Source organism: Phascolarctos cinereus, unplaced genomic scaffold, assembly GCF_003287225.1.
Source record: "Phascolarctos cinereus isolate Bilbo 61053 unplaced genomic scaffold, phaCin_HiC Scaffold_5;HRSCAF=322, whole genome shotgun sequence".
In the NCBI taxonomy this organism is placed as follows: Eukaryota; Metazoa; Chordata; class Mammalia; order Diprotodontia; family Phascolarctidae; genus Phascolarctos; species Phascolarctos cinereus.
In genome coordinates, this window is record NW_027555958.1 from 350,610,877 (window position 1) to 350,628,331 (window position 17,455).

General features: G+C 39.0%; 1 protein-coding gene across 2 annotated transcripts in view; it reads right to left on the minus strand.

Moving 5' to 3' along the window:
* The window catches only part of SMYD3 (SET and MYND domain containing 3), a 1,044,671-nt gene that overhangs the window by 842,730 nt on the left and 184,486 nt on the right, over window positions 1-17,455 (minus strand). For both annotated transcript variants that reach the window (XM_078156275.1, XM_020982112.2), the window contains exon 2: window positions 12,396-12,459. In XM_078156275.1, the coding sequence (XP_078012401.1) occupies window positions 12,396-12,459 (64 nt within the window). The remainder of the gene's footprint in view (window positions 1-12,395; window positions 12,460-17,455) is intronic.

Below are 17,455 nucleotides of genomic sequence, written 5' to 3' on the forward strand. Positions count from 1 at the left end.
AAATATAAGCTCCTTTAAGGCAGAGACTGTCATTCTTTCTGCTCTGGTAGTTGGCACAATGCCTGAGTCATAGTAAGCTCTTAATAAATGCTTGTTGAAACTCTCAAGTACCACCTCACATCCATCACATCAGCAGAATTGACAAAAAGGGAAAATGACAAATGCTGGAGAGGCTGTGGGAAAACAGGTATACTAATGCACTATTGTGAATTGGTCCAGCCATTCTGGAAAGCAGAAGCTGACAGCTGGGAGGGAGAGGAGAATGGTTTGTGTGTTTTTGTTTTTCGTTTTTTTGGTTTTTGAGGGGAGTGTGGAAAGGAATGGTAGAAAAAGTCTGGGAAATCAGGAGTAGACCCCAGAAAGGGATGAACATATGGATAACTTGAATATTTTCCTTAAAATGGAGGTTCTAGAAGGAACCAGATAATCAGAGGAAGGGACCATAAGGTCAGAATACATTTCCAGTGTAAATGTAGAGGGTAAGGAAACTGCTTTGATGTTGTAGAAGTACTGAGAGGAACTAGCCAATTGGAAGCTCAAAACTGAGTTAATTAGAATAAATAGATCCATGCAAAATGGAAACTAGCTCTGCTGAAGTTACGTGACAACTGGCAAGCCACTTAACCTCTGAAAGTCTCTCCTGGAAACTGAAAATAATAATAGCTATAGTGTTTAGCCCACAGAATTGTTGTGGCAATCCAATGATAAAATGTGTGTAAAGCATTTTGCAAAACTGAACATCTGGAAAAATGTGAATTCTCCTTAATATTATAAACTGGACAGTTCTAAATAATAGAATTTGGTTGGCATTTTTATGTTGCTCTTAATTTCTTTCTTTCTTTCTTTCTTTTTTCATTTTTAGCTTGCAAAGCACTAGGAATTTCTGTGGAGATAACATGGTGAGGGAAGTTGGAGACCTTATCTGCAAAGGTTATATAGGCCATAATCTCTGGCTTCTTTCAGCTAGTCTGGCTCTTTTCCTGTGTGTAAGTAATCAATTATCTGGCTACTACCATGCTGGAGTCTGCCAAAGACAGCAACAAATTCATTTCTTAGTTATAAGGGAAAATAACCATGGTCAGAGGAATGAAAATCTAGAGCACAGACAGGATGCTATAGGACTGCAAATCAGACAATATCACCATCTCTGAAGAACCAAAATGGCAGGTAACCCAAAGCATACTGGAAATATATCTTTACTCTAAAAAACACAATTTAGACAATGTTTAATCAGAAAAGGAGCTTAGCTCATCACATAATAAGAGCAAAGGACAACAGATGTGCTACACTGGTATCCATGGCATCCGTAAAATGTTACAAGACTCCAAACAAGTGTTGTTCACCTGAGATTCACAGACCTCCAAGGGGCAGATTTCAGTGGGACCATGACTTTGGATGAGAAAAAAAAATCTTTATTTTAAATTTAGCCTACCTTCAATTAAAAATGAAGGTAACAAAACATTATTCTGAGAAAGGGCCCATAACATCTCTGCCTCTTGGATTCCTTCAGATCCCAGACAAAATCCTACCTTCTACAAGAAATCTCCCTGAATACTAGTGCCTTTTCTCTGTTGACTATCTCCAATTTAGTCTGTATTCATCTGGTTTTTACATAGATGCTTGTATGTTGTCTCCTCCTTTAGACTGTGAGCTCCTTAGGAGCAAGGATGATCTGCCCTTTTCTGTAGCCCTCAGTGCTTAGCACGTGTCTAGAAAATAGAAGCGGCTCAATATATGCTTCTTGACTAACTAACCAGAATGTCAAAGGAATCACTGACACAAAAGGCCTTCCCTAGAGGAAGGCCTCTTGTAAGCTGGGTAGATTCTGTTATGTATGACTTATAAAAGGACATCACAAGATGAGAAGGCATGGATAGGGTATAACCCATGCCAGGAGACAGCATATCCACAAAAGAAGTTGATGAATCACCAACCTATCAAAGTATTCCTTTGCAATCATTCTGAGACATAACACCTTTCTGATGACAATTTTCAACAATAATGCAAAATAAAGGACATCAGTATAATAAGTGCACAAAAAGGAACACTGTTCCATCAATTCCTTTAAAAAAATATTTATTAAAGACATACGACATGCAACACCCAACTACATACTCTCAGGGCTGGAGGATGAGCAAAACAGGGAGCCTGCCCTCCAGAAATTGATATTCCAGGAGACAGTACACACGTAACTATACTACAAAATAGTACTATAGAATGCTATAAGAGAGGTATACACAGACTGTTTCGGGATTCAGAGGACTTAGGGTATCACAGCTGATCAGTGGGGTCAGGAAAAGCTTCCTAGAGAAGATGGCATTTGAGCTAGGTCTTGAAGGGGCTGACCTTTCAGGGACTAGACCACTGGCAGGATTACTCACATTGTGAACTTCAAAGATCCAGGTTTCTAGACAGAGGCAAAGGCATCATTATGAAAGACAAGAATGACAAAAGAAGAGGGAAAAACTGATGGAACAAATAGGAGATAAGAAAAAGAGGAAAGGTAGGGAAACTAGCCTTGGCAAAGAAAAAAACCATCTTTCTTGCAGCTGCCTAAATAATATTAGTAAAACATATGTTTGACCAAGTCACTTTCCAGATCAAGTTTATCTTGCCCCTATGATGAAATAAAGTCTGGCTCTTGTGTACTTTACCAGGCTTACTGAACATTACTCCCTTTTACGTATTCACTGATTTCAGCTAAACGTCTCTGATTGTATTCCCCTTCTAAAACATTCCACCTCCCATCTCCCATCTCCATTCCTTTGCATGGGCTGTCCTCTATGCCTAGAACATATTCCTCTCTTATCTATTTCTCACAGAATCCTCAGCTTCCTTCAAAACTCAGCCCAAGTGACATCTCCCATAGGAAGCCATCCTGATTTCCCCAGGTACTAGTGCCCTCCTCCTATAAATTTACTTATATGATTTATATTTAATTTTCTATGCATATGTTGTTGCCCCCAATAGAATGTAAGTTCTTAAAGGCAGAAGCTATTTTTATCTTTAAATCCCCAGTTCCTAGGACAATGACTGACAACGCTGTAGATGCTTTTAACAAATGCTTCTTGAAGGAAGGAAAGATACTGATAGTTTTGGAAATAAAAAGGAAAATTGATTGAGTTGCCATAATAATAAAAGCTCATCTGCTGAGATTAAGAAAGGTAGCAGATGGGTTTGAGAAGACTATGAAAAGTCTGAAGGGAAACGTGACAAGGAGCCAAGAAAAGATAACTAAAAGTATTTTTAGGCATAGGTGAGGGCTTGTCAAGAAAAGTTAATGAGAAAAGAAACACAAACAATACACTTAGTCTCTTCTTTTAACCTGCATCCTCTCCCAAGAAAGACCCAAGATCAAACAAACCATGATCGCATAACCTGATATTGCCAGATAAATTAGCTTTAAATAATGTGTTGTGTACAGTAATGAGTTCTCTGCAAAATGTAGCAGGAGATATGTCCTACTACAGTAACAGAGGAAGAGAAATTCCCTATATGATAAGGTTCTAGTCGTTGAGTAGGCATGCAGCCCTTGCTGGAGACAAAGAAATCTGTGCTGGGGCTGTGCTGCTGGGATGTGTGTGTGGGGGGGTGTGTACAGGTGAGGCAATCAGGGTTAAGTGACTTGCTCAGGGTCACACAGCTAGTAAGCACTGAGTGTAAAATTTCCACTTTAGAAAATAGCAACCACAGTCTCCTGGCCAATTGAAGGACCATTCCATACCAACAAAAAAAAATAGCAAGAATAAGATAGGTAAAGACCATTCCATACTAAAAACTAGAAGAGAAAGATATCTATCAAGGAAGAGAATTAAGGAATCATAAGATCCTTGAATCACAGAGCTGGAAGGGACCTTAGAAATAATCTAGTCTAACCTCTCATTTTACAGTTCAGGAAACCGAGGCCAAGAGAGGTTCAGTCTTATGTTCAAGGTTATACAAATCCTTGTTATATCCAGAATTCAAACTCACGCCCTCTGACTACAAACTCTTTCCAAAATACAAAATGTCAAGTTACTTAAGAGGTAAATTGATGCAACCCCTCCTTGCTAACTCATCATCTACGTAACACACCCCCAACTCACAGTATTTCCCAAGGTTTTGCCCTAGTCCCCAATCTCCCATATATAAACCCACACTTTGTAATCTCATGGACCTCCATGAATTCAACTATCACCTCTAGTCAGATGACTCAGAACTAGATACCCATCCCCAGTCTCTCCTTCGAGCTTCAGTTCCACAATACCAGCCAAGCGAACAATAAAAAGCAGATATCCTAGAGACATCCTAAATTTAACACACCCAAAACTGAATTCATTATCTTTCTCCCCAAACTCCCTTATCCAAACTTCCTCATCTCTGTCAAAGGCAACACCATCCTTCCCATCTCTTAGATTTATAACCTGGGCGTTATCCTCAAACTCCCTACTCTCCCTCACCTCAAATATCAATCAGTGGCTTCATCTTGCTGGTTCTATCTTCACAACATCTCTCACAATCAATCCCTATTCTCTACTCCAGTAGCTACCACCTTAGTTTAGACCCTCATCATCTATTCCCTACATTACTAAAAGGGTGTCCCAATTGGTCTCCCCACCTCAAATCTCTCACCAGTTCTATCCATTCTATACCCTGCCGCCAAAGTGACTTTCCTTAAGTGCCAATCTGACCATGTGGCTTCCCTACTCAATCAATTCAAATGGCTCCTTTTTGCCTCCTGGGATCAAATATAAACTTCTCTGTTTAGCTTTTAAAACCCTATACAATCTGGTCCCAATCGATCTTTCCAGCCTCATTGAGCATTACTCTCCTTCCTTTACTCTATAGTGCAATCAAATTGGCCTTCTCTTTTTTTTCCTCATACATGACATTCTATTTCCTATCTCTGAACCTTTGGACTTACCTTCCACATGCCCGGAATGCATTCTCTTCTAATCTCTGCCTCATGCACCCTTCTCTTCTTTTAAAACGCAGTTCAAGCACCATATTCTTACAAAAAGTTTTTTCTAGATCAAACTGTTAATGCCTTCCCTTCAAACTAAGTTGTATTTTTTTCTATTAAATTGTATTTATTCATTTCTTTTTATGATGCTTATTTATATATGTGTGTGCATGTTAGAGAGAGAGAGAGAGGAAGGGAAAGAGAGGGAGAGAGAGAGGGAGGAAGGGGAGAGAGAGAGAGAGAGAGAGAGAGACAGAGAGAGAGAGAGAGAGACAGAGAGAGAGAGAGAGACAGAGAGAGAGAGATTATTGCTGTTCGGTCATTTCAGTCATGTCCAATTCTTCATGATCCCATTTGGAGTTTTCTGGGTAAAAATATAGGAGTATTTCTTTCTCCAGCTCATTTTACAGATGAGGAAACTAAAGCAAACAGGGCTAAGTGACTTGCCCAGAGTCACACAGCTAGTAAATATCTGAAGCCAGATTTGAACTCAGGAAGGTGAGCATTTCTGACTTTGGAGCTGGTATGCTATTCACTGCACCATCTAGCTGCATATACATTTATATGTGTGTGTATGTAAGTATATGTGTGTATATATATGTATGCTGTACATATGTGTATGCATGTGTGTATACATATATATTATACAGTTTTATATATGTATATATATATACATACACATACACATTTATATGTGTGTGTATGTAAGTATATGTGTGTATATATATGTATGCTGTACATATGTGTATGCATGTGTGTATACATATATATTATACAGTTATATACACACATGCACAGAAGTTATATCTACAAGTTTTGTGTGTGTAATTATATGTATGCACACATGTGTATGTGTGTATACATATAGAAATAGATACATGTGTGTGTATATATATATATATATATATATATACACACACACACACATATACAGATAGAGATACAGATATAAACATGTTGTACAAATGAGAATGTGAGTTCCTTGAGAACAGAGATCACATCTTTCTTTCCATCCCCAGCAGCTAGCATAGTGCCTGGCACAGAGCACCTGCTTAATAAATACTTGTTGATTGATAATTTCTTCACAGAACAACCCTGACACATTCTAGCTGAAGAACTAAAACAAATTTGAAACTCGTGAGTAATTTTCTTTAATTTTATTGTAGTGGTTATAGCACAGTAGACAAGAGTGCTGGTCCTGGAGTTAGGAAGACCCGAGTTCGAATTCTGCCTAAGACACTTACTAGCTATGTGACCCTGGGCACATCACTTAATCTATTTGCTTTAGTTTCTTCAACTGTAAAATGGAAGTAATAATAGCACCTATCTCACAGGATTGGTGTAAAGATCTAATGAGATAATCATTGCAAAGAACTTAGCACAGTACCTGGCACATAGCAGGCACTATCTGAACACTCATCTTCCTCCCCTTCCCCTAATTACCTAGCAAAGAATCAAAAAGTCAAACCAACAAGTGTTCACAAATGAAGATGACCTCACCTCACAGAAGTATACAGGAGGCACACCTGAACATAGCTTTACTATTTCCACCTTTATGCGGAGAGTTTTCATCAACCATTTAACACTAGGACAGGGGTGGGGAACCTGCTACCTTGAGGCCACGTGTGGCCCTCTAGGTCCTCAAGTGCAGCCCTTTGACTGAACCCAAACTTCACAGAAAAAATCCCCTTAATAAAAGGATTTGTTCTGTAAAAGTTGGACTCAGTCAAAGGGCCACATCTGAGGATCAAGAATGCCACGTATGGCCTCGAGGCTGCAGGTTCCCCACCCCTGCACTAGGATGATAAAGTGAAAGCCTTAGATGAGGGATGCTGTGAGACTCAAATCAGATAATGGACATAAACCATTATACAAACTTCTAAGAACAACATAAATGCCAAATATCATTATCATTTTTAACCTGTAGACACTACGCCTCCAGTCTGTTGACTTACTTCCCTTAGCCTTCTATTGATTGCTCTACTGTTAAGCTCAAGCAATGTTTATAGAGCAATAAAGAGGTTGGTGGTAAATGTTTAACAACCAGGCTGAGGTAAAAAAAATAAAATGCATGGACACATACTTTTAAATTAATTTAATCTGAATTATTAACACTTTCAATCAATAATCAACAAAATAATAAATCAATTCCTGATTTATAGTGATTGATGATTTCTGAGGTATAATAACACTCATATTTTAATAACTGTAAGCTAGTTAGAGCTGGCTCTAGCACACACCTGCTTTAAACTCTCTTTCAGTTAGAATCGTCTTCAAAATCAGATGCAAGCCAATCTTCTCTTAACATTCTCAACACATGTGCGATTAAACATCATTCTGAAACAAGGCGTATAGCTTCTTGTGAAATGAACAAAAGAGTGTGGCCTCCTCCATTATTACTGCTTGGGGTATGGTATTCTAGAAACTGACTTATTAAATCACACTGTTAAGTGCTTACTAATGTGGGATTAATTTTCTACCCATCAAAAATGAATCAAGTCATTCCACAACTAAGCATAAAATGTAAACCCAAGCACATGATTCACATTTCTAAAGAGGTTTGTAATTATCAACATAAAATAGAGCCTCTCTCTGCTAATGCAGTACTTTTTAAAAGTGTGTAAACTGCAATTTGATGCAATGCCCAGTTGCTAATTTTGCTCAGCAATTAGCTCAATTAGAAGTGCACATATTAATGAATCAAATGAAATCCAGCAGAGGTGAAATAAAGCTCGTTGAATTTGACTGAAATTGGTTTGCTGACTATCACCAGTATCACTCTTTCTTTCTTTTCATTTTTTTGGGGGGTTGTTTGTTTGGAGGACTCCTTTTAGGCCATCTCTGAACTGACTGATATGATCACCACCTGTGAGACACACAGTGAGACCATAAAGGGATTCTATTGACTCCTATAAACCAGGTACCTACTTGGTTTATACCTTCACTTCACACAGATGAATTATCTCCATTTTAAAGAGACTGGAAATGAGGAAGGGAAAAATATAAGGCCACTTTGGCTAAAACTCTTTGCTCCAGAGTGTCAGAGAATATAGAAAACCCAGCCGAGGTTAGCTCTGTCCCTTCAACTTCCTATAATTCAGTAGCTTCCACTTTATGATGCAAAAAAAAAAATCTCCCTAAGCCTACCACTGGAAGCTTCAATCTGCCTTTGATAAAGTAGGTTTTCAACAAATGTTTCTTGGATGAATTTTCAATGAATATGGCAGCCACTTACATGGGAAACTGCCAGTGGTATTACATACGAGAGTTGCTGGGATGCTTTAATGGCAAAAGAAAGAGACTCAAGATTTCCCCCCTCTCTCTCCCCTCCAGCGTAACTAAGCCCTATCTATTCATCATGTTCCCAATGAAATAAAAGGATATTGGGTGCAAGATCCAAATATACCCTGTTCGATTTAAGGTCTGCCTTACCAAGCCTTGAAAAAAACAAATCAAGCAATGGTCATAAAACTGACCCTGTGGGTGAGAAGCACAGAGAGACTCAGTGTTACAAATAGCCTGCTCTCAAGGACCTCAAATACACCCAGAATCCCATAGATGGCGGCTTCCCCACAATAAACACTATGCTAAACCAACCCAGCAAACCAAAGCTCTGGCCCCCTAAGGTGTGCACATTTTATGCTACCAACTCACAACTATTATATTAATTTCCCTCCCAAGTGCTTTCGCCTCCTGTTCATTACCATTCATAGCTCAGCTTGTCAGTTTAATCCTGTGCAACTTTTTGGGTATCTTCAATAATTACACTGTTTAATTCTCTACCTTTAGGTAGAGATAAACAGAGCCATTTAAATGCATTCTTCCAGGCCATCTCAGATTCCTACACAGGCTTCACACAGATACACACACACACACACACACACACACACACACACACACACACACACACGAGCTAGTCTTATTTCATCCAGTAATATTTTTCATCTCACTTGCTTTTTTCCCATTATCTTCTACAGTAAATCTGACCATGGCATTATTATGGATGCCACAGTAAACAGCTAATACATGTTGTACACACATGTGCTCTTATAATGAATCAAAATGACATACCCCTCCACCCTACCTGGCTTCCTCCATTCTTTCTAATCACATAATGGACATTTTTCTTTATTGCTCTATAGAAAAAAATAAGCGACATAATAAAGATGGCTTCTTCACAAAAATGGTATAAAAAAATTCCAGATGCAATACTTTATCAGCAAGAGATATTTATGCGGTTGCCAAAATGTGTCAGAAGTAAGGCTAAAAGGTTTGTGATACAAATGATATGGTAATACTGTGTTTGTTACATGTTGTTCTTCCTAATCTGTGATTATTACTTTAATCACCAAACTAAATTTGGCACAAACAAAACAGGTAACATTTCACACGGACTTATATTTCTTGAGTGCTTTCTATGGATACAGTACTACTTTTAAACTCTTGCTCCACCCCACTCCCCCAAGAAAAAAGTATTTTTCCAGCTCTATCTAAGTATATAACCTAAAAACAAAAGACATGAGAAATGAGATAAGGGAAATATTTCAGTATTTTTAACTTTTTATGTCTTTCCATGGGAAAAAGATAGAGTAGATAGGGTGTTTTTATTTCTTGTTTCTCCTCTCACTGAGGCTTACGAACAAATTGGCTCTTACACCCAATCCCATCTTCTTGTGTCTGAAGACCTCTAGCGAAGGAAAAGACCTCCTTACAGGAGTCAAAGAGAAGGTTCTGGGAACAAATGAGGTTTCCAAGGAAACTACCATTTAGATAAGAGAGGACAGAAATATAGAAGAGAACTGGGAAGACAAAGGAAGGATAAAGTCACTTAGCAGAAAAAATTAAAAGAAAATCTGGGAAGGAAAAAACTCCTAGAAGAAAAACCAGGCCCACAGCAGCTGAAAAACCAACAAAAAGCGAGGGGAGGAGATACTATATATGGCCATTATTATATAAGGCTGAGATCAATACCATCTCACTCAATTTCAGTCAGTCACTCATGGGCCTTAGATTAATTAGACTAAATTAGAGGCTCTGATTTAGAACGCTGTTGCACAACAATCGTGCCCACACAGGCTGATGAATCTTGGCCATACCTCAATGGTTTTCTATAAATTATCAATCAGTTGGAGGATTTAATTTCCTGAAATTGGAGCAAGTATGGCTTTCCAGTACATACCTGAGGAGGAACCATGGGAGGAGGAGGAGGAGGAGAAGGGGCAGAAAGGAAATGCTTTGGCCAGTTCTCCTTCCTCTCCCTCCTTTATCCAGAGAAGACCTTTCAAGCTTCAAAGGGTCCAGAGGAAGCTGAATTTCCCAACTCCACATCAATATCCTTGACACATTATGGTACTACAAGGAGTGCAATAAAGAAAATACATTATGCCTTAGAGGAACTTATGAGCACCCCACAAATGAGAGAAAAGAACTTCCAGAAACCAGAAGCAATGATTCACTCCTTTTGCACTAAGCTTTAAACCACCTTTCCCTGTATTGTGTATGCACTTCTGGGTGAGTGTGTCACAAACCTCTGAGGGGATAATATATTCAAACTTTTCTTAAGGGGCAACCTTAGTAAATATACTTACCTAAAAACTATTTAAGGCTGGCTAATTGATTCCCAATGATAATCTTACTGTGCACACCAGCAGAGACGTATGCCAAAGGCATTAAAAATGACTCCGGAGCCCTCCAGGGCACCTTAGAAATTTGAGGGACAGATATAACCATGCTCTGGGGATCTGACGCATCTATGAGAGCGGAAATTGCAATAAGTATGCTCAGAGCTTACAAGGGCCATAAGTAGCAACAAGGACAATGACAACCAAGTTACAGATTATCACAAAAGAATGAGAAAAGAAGAGCAACGCACTTCAGGAGAAAACACAGCATCATCTATACAAATCACGTCAGACAAACCATAGCAATATTAAGTCATAAAATACAGCTTTACAAATTCATTCACTCTTCATTTGCTCTACTGGCCAATGAATGAATCCATAAATATTTACTAATACATCAGGTGTCAGGAACTATGCAAGTAGTTACACCTACAAAAACAAAATTCTTAAAGTCCCTGCCTTCCTGGAATTTACATTCTATGCGGAAAACAAAATGTACACATATGAGTCAGCATAAAATATAATCAAGGCAAATAAATACAAGGTAATTTGAGGAGAAAACATTGGTAACTGAGAGAATCAGGAAAAGATTCGTGTAGGAAGTGGTGCTTGAGCTGAACTTTGAAGGAGGCAACATTCAATGACAGTCAAATCAAAAGGCATTTATGAAGCTCCTATATACCAAATACTACGCTTAAGCTCTGAGAATATAAAGAAAGGCAAAAAACAGTCCCTGCTCTCAGGTAGCTCACAATCTATGGTGGAAACAACATGTAAACTACTTACAGACAAAATACAGACCAATTTATCCTAACTGGAGATAATATCAGAGGGAAGGCACTGAGGTTAAGGAGGATAGGTAAAAGTTTGATGCAAAGAGAGAAACTTTGTCTGAGACTTGAAGAAAGCCAGAGAAGTCATTAAGTGGAGATAAGGCTTGGAGAGTTCTGCACACAGGGGACAGCAAGTGAAAAATTATGGAGTCTGGAGATAGGATGTCTTTTGAGAACAACAGCAAGGAGTCCGAGGTCAATGGATCACACAGTATGTAGGGGGTAGAAAGGACTTTTGGGATCATATAGTCCAAAATAATTCATTTTACTGATCAGGAGACTGAAGCCTTGAGTGGTAGAATGGAATGAGCAATATGATGTAGTAAACACGAATTCTGAGTCAAATGATATGAGTTATAGTCAGAACTCTGCTACCTAATACCTAGAAAACGCTGGCTCAGCCTCTCTGGGTCTTAAGTTTATTCATTTGTAAAACTGAAGGTCTTTTATGATCTCTAAGGACCCTTCCAGGTCTAAAATTCTATTCATCCTATGGTGCAGGGTCACAGAGCTAACAGTAGAAAATGCAGAACTAAAATCTTCCAGTGCCTGCCTCTAGCCTTGAAGAATACTCTTTCAGAGGCCATGACAACATAATAGGTAAATCACTGGAAAGAGTTCATATAACTTAGAACGAAGTGGGGGGAGAGAAGGCCTTGCAGGTAGCAAGGAGATGAGAGAGTATATAAAAAAGGAAGAATGACGTAAGAGGAATAAATCACACTGAAGTAGACTTTCTAATCAAATTAAAAGAAGAGGCATTTTATTAGACAGTAATTGCATTTATTATCAAGTGATTAAGCATAAAGTTAACTAGAAAGGTCATGTTGAAAATTAATTAAATACCTTTAAAGAGTTCCACAATAAGTTTCAAAGAATTTAATGTAGTAGAAAGGTGGATGAGATATTCACAAGCCACAGGAAACAAAAAATGGAAGAATTAAGTATCCAAAATGCTTTGCTTATCTATGAAGAAGAGCCAAGATTTTTCAACTTTACCTGACATTCTGAGCCACAATATCTGGCAACTTTGCATTGAGAACATCGAAGCAGCTTTTCTTTCCTGTTTAAAAAACAAACAAAGCCTATATTAGGACATGAAAGAACTACATATTCTCCAATTACTTGAACATAATTCAAATGACAAAGCAAAGTCACACCAGTCAGGCAAGTGTGTAAGCCAAGATGTGACCCTATGATGTCATTGGTCCTCCTGAAAAATGAAGAACAAACAACAATCAGTCAGTCAATAAGCATTTATTGAGCACCTACTATGTCCCAGGCACTGTGCTAAGCACTGGGGATACAAAGAAAGACAAAAGACAGTCCCTGCCCTCAAGGAGCTCACAGCCTAGAGGGGGAAACAGCATGTAAACAACTATTTACAAACAAGATACAGACTGGATAAATAGGAAGGCACCAGCATCACTCTGATTGGTCTTTGTTTCCTTTGTCATGCTGTAATGCAGAACATTATTTTACCATTTAGGTAGTAGAACCCTTTAGGCCATGGAAACCTCCAAATTCCTTAGCAAGACCCTTATCTGGCTGCTCAGGCCACAGCCCTCAGATCATATCTCTGGAAGCCTCCATTGTGAGAAAGTTTGCAGAGCATTATCATATCTAGATAGAGGGAGAGGGTGTCCTCGACCAGCAAAAAAAACAAAACCAAAAACCCCCAAAAAAACCCAAAAAAAACCCCAACTCTTCCTCTTGCCAGACTTCAAAGATCCATCCCCCTCCCTGTCCTGTATACTCCCTATATAAACCCTAGCTCACCCCTGATGGGGCTGCTTGATTTGGATGTGAATATCCCTGGCAGCCGGCCTAATATAATAAAGTCCACAATTTAAATTAGTCTGGGTGAACTCGCTAATTTTTCGGTATAACATTTTGGAGGTCCCAGCGAGATAGCAGCGTACCGTGTCGCTGCAGAGACCCACCTGGAGAGGACATCGGCCTCGGGAGGGGGAAATTGTTCTGTTCTGACTTCTAGGGGAGCCGGCCCCTGATGATGTTCCAGGGCCCCAGGACTCAGGACTAGGAGAAGCCTCCCTCCCCGACTCCGACTGTACCTCATTTCGGCCCTCGTGGACCTGGTAACCCTCTGGAGGTAAATGTTTGCAAACCTGTTTTCTGGTGGGGAACGAGTGCCAGACGTGGCAGAGCACCTAATTAGTGCCTCAATCCCCCAGGCACCCCGAGACGTCGGGACTATGCCTGTATCTGGTTCCTGGTACCCGGTTTCTGGTTCCTGGTTTCTGTCTTAGTTCTGTTGGGCCCGTGTCTCGTTCCTGGTTTCTGTCTCAGTGTTGGTCTATTAGTTTATATGTGTAGAGATTGTGTTTTTAAGAGATTCTGTTTTGCAATCATCTGCCTGAAGCCACCTCTGTTTCATACTGAAAGACAGGTGTCAGACTGGATTGCAGACAGACAGTTTTCTCCAGGGCAGTTCCTTTGACTTCATTGGGAGGATGTGTTTGTGTTCAGGCTCTTATTGTTTGTCTGTGTCTGTGTTCTGCAATAATGGGGGGATACGGCCAGTACATCATTTCCCTCCCTTTTGGGTTGTTTGCAGCCAGACAGCCAAAGGCTGCAGCAGGACTCTGAAAAGTTGCCTTCATTCTCCCCCTCTCCTCCCCAGGTAACAGCAGCTTCAAAGCAGTGCGTGGATGGGAGAGGGAAAGAGAGAAGAATACTTTATTATTTAGGTTATATGGTTGGTAGAGGGCAAGTTGGGAAGGATTTTTGAAGTGTCAGGTCAGAATTAGAAAGGAATGAGATATGTACAGGTTTTAAGGGGATTTTAAATCATTAGAAAGAAAGGCAAGGAAGTTTAAGCATGTAGGAGAGAGGAGTGTGTGTAGAAAATTTGAAGGGAATATGATTTAGTTGCATGGTGTGACTGGAGGTTTTGAAAGTGAGAAGGTTTTGGGACTTTTGCATGAGTAATAGTTTCTCTCTCTCTCTGCATTCTAACTCTGGCCAAGTTTGAGTGTGGAGACAAAGAGAAAAGTTCTTGTGTACCAGAACATAGACAAATGGTTTATGTGCTGAGGACTACGGCTTGCTGGGTTTAGTTGATATTTTCCCACGAGCCCCAGCTCATCCAAATTGGTAAATATGTGAGGTTTTCAATTTCAGCATTTGTTACACTGTTTTGCACTTAGGTACATTGAAGGAAACTCAGACGAGTGGATTGTTTTGAGTGCACAGTGAGGGCAGTTTGAGGAGAGATGGAGGGAATTATGTCCACCCACCTTTCAGGCTAGATCCCCGGGTGGGTTCTTTTAAAGACTGGTCATTATGGGAAAGAAAAAGCAATCAGAATACTGGTCCAGTACATTTCTAAGCTTAACAAGGGTATTGCATTTGGGAATATATTTTTGTCTACCCCTCCAAAAACTAAATAAATAAATAGGGGAGAATGAATGGGTTAGAATAAACTTCCAAATTTTATTGCTTTTAAGAGGAAGTTTCACCTATAATTCTTATCAAATCTGTGTAAACGTTTTCTGTGTTGTGAAATTCCTGAGTAAATGAGAATTCTTGAGATAAAAATTGAGTAAATTTTTAAAGTTTGATAATATTTGTTATTGTGGTAATGTTCTTCACGCATTATAAAAACTGAATTTTGTCTCTGTTTTTGACTAAGGAAATTTGATGTCTAGGAATTCTGTAACAACTAGGAATTTAGTTTGTTATGGTACTTTGGGAAGTTATTTATGTTACTTGAGGACATTTTACATCAACTTAGTTTTAATGAATTCCATTTTTAAAGGTTTATTTTTACTTTAAGGTAGAAAGGAAAGATATCTATCACCTTAAAAATTTCTAACAAATGTTCTTCATGAAAGTTTAGTGATTATTCCTTCTAACATCAGGATAAACTGTAAGCTTTTTTAGAAAGGGAAATACTTTTTACAAAGTAATGTTTTGCAAAATCTTTTTGTATGATTTTTAGAAGGCCTACTAAATTTCCATTTGCAAGCTAATTTGTTGCAATAATTTAATACTGATAACAATTATGTCTTAATCCACTGTGAATTTTCTAAGTTTCATTCCTATGTAAATTGTGTCCTTGAATTGGCCTTAAATGGGTGCTTTCAGAGAAACAGAGTCAATGGTTCCTGCTTCAGGTAGCATAAGAAAGGGCACTGGTCTCAAGAATGTAGGTTTGAAAGTTCAATGCCCCACTCTAAGTTTTTAAGGGGTGGACGTAGAAGTGAAAAAGATAGGACAGCTAAAACATCTTAGCAGATTCTGGAAGTTTTTGAGATTGATCATTAAGGAGTTTTTAAACACCTCCTTACAATCTTGTCACTCCTTTCCCCCACTTCCTCCCCTTGAGTCAAGAGGGTATCTCTGTGTGGGGATCCCAAACAGCGCTGGGTTTCTCTGTTAACCCCTTTCATCCCAGATCAGATTAGGAAGAGAGTGTTTTACCCCCCTCTCCCCTGCCCGCAAATTCACCTTCCCCCACCTGGCTATAGGAAGGAAGGGGAGGGGCAGCAGCTACAGCCTGGAAGTATCTTCCAGCACACAGCCATGGGGAGTAAAAGGGGATGGGTCAAGGTAAAGAAGCCAGTCTATAGGGATGGGAGTGGCCCCAGGAGACTGTTGGACCTGGTGAAAGGGTCTAGAAAGAAGAAAGATTTTTTTATTGGGTCAATTGTATTAGTTATGTTGCTGGAAGGGCAATTTCTTTTATAATCTAGAATGTTAAATTGTGTCTTCAAAAAAAAAAGGAGTCAATTTGGCTGTTGGGGCATTTTATATGATCCTGTTTTGTAACATTTCCTTTTAAATATTGTAATTCAAGGAAGTATAAAATTTACAAATTTTGTCTCTATTGAAAGGGAATTTTCAGTTGAAATTGTCTTGTTATAATTTATAAAATTTGTGAGATTGTTAACTAAGTTATTTGGGGTTATTGTTTTAATATCAAAACCTAAGATTGTTAATTGATTACTTGTGTGTGAAAAGGAGGGGCACATGGCAATTCCCCTTATTTTGTAAACTTGCCAGGATCCCTGGAAACTATGGGGGGGGCAAGGTCATCTGCCCTGAAAAAAAAAATGCAGCTTCCATATGTTTGTTTGACATGTGGCATGGGAAGGAAATTTTCTTAATTGAATGGGTTGTAAATTCAATAGAGCAGGAGGGTGTCAAAGTGTCAGCTGAAATTATAGACCAAGATATCTGTGTTTCTTTTACCATTAACATGACATAGCATAGTCTATGTTCATAAGATACCAAGATAAGAAAAGTCCCATTGTTCTGGAGAGCATTTGGTCCCAGACATCTTGGGCTCAGTGATAACACAGAAAGAATGTTGGTCAGTTCTATCTGGTCCTGGAAAGGGGTGTTTTTGGTTCACTTGAAAAAAAAAAGAATTAGTTCAGGTTTTTGGCCCTTATTGGGGTTCAATTGATTATACTCACCTCAAGATGTTCCCATTGTTTAAAGGAATTATGAGAGCAGTAGTATTTTTCTGTGATCAGTCTCTTACTATTACCAATGTGAGATTAAATTCTTATTATCCAGGATTTGTGATTTTATGGGACAGACATTTACTATTGTTTTGAGCTTTGATTACCAGGGTACTTGTCTGAGTTGTCATAAAGCCAATAGTAGAATGGCATGTGCTGCAGGCTGATAACTGATAAAGGTGGAAGTCTGTGCCTGGGAAGACTTTTGAGGACAACCTTGGACACAGCCTAGATAGGATCTTCTGACTCTATTTCCCAATTGTGCTATTTCCTTTGACAAGGGAAATCCCCACCTGATTAATCCCAGGCCCTGCTTTTAACATCCAGTGACTACGTGATTACCTATCAGATATGACTCATGCCTGGAATCAAATGGAGCTAAGGAAGTTCTTTCCTTCTGATATGATATATGACCCTGTCCCTCTGGAACATCCCTGTGTTACCGTAATAGGATGCAAGTACATTCATGGCCACATAATAATAATATAGGGATAACATCCCCCTAAGGAGGAAATGTTTACACACAATAATAGGACAAAGGTGTAATGTGATAGATGTCTAATTAAA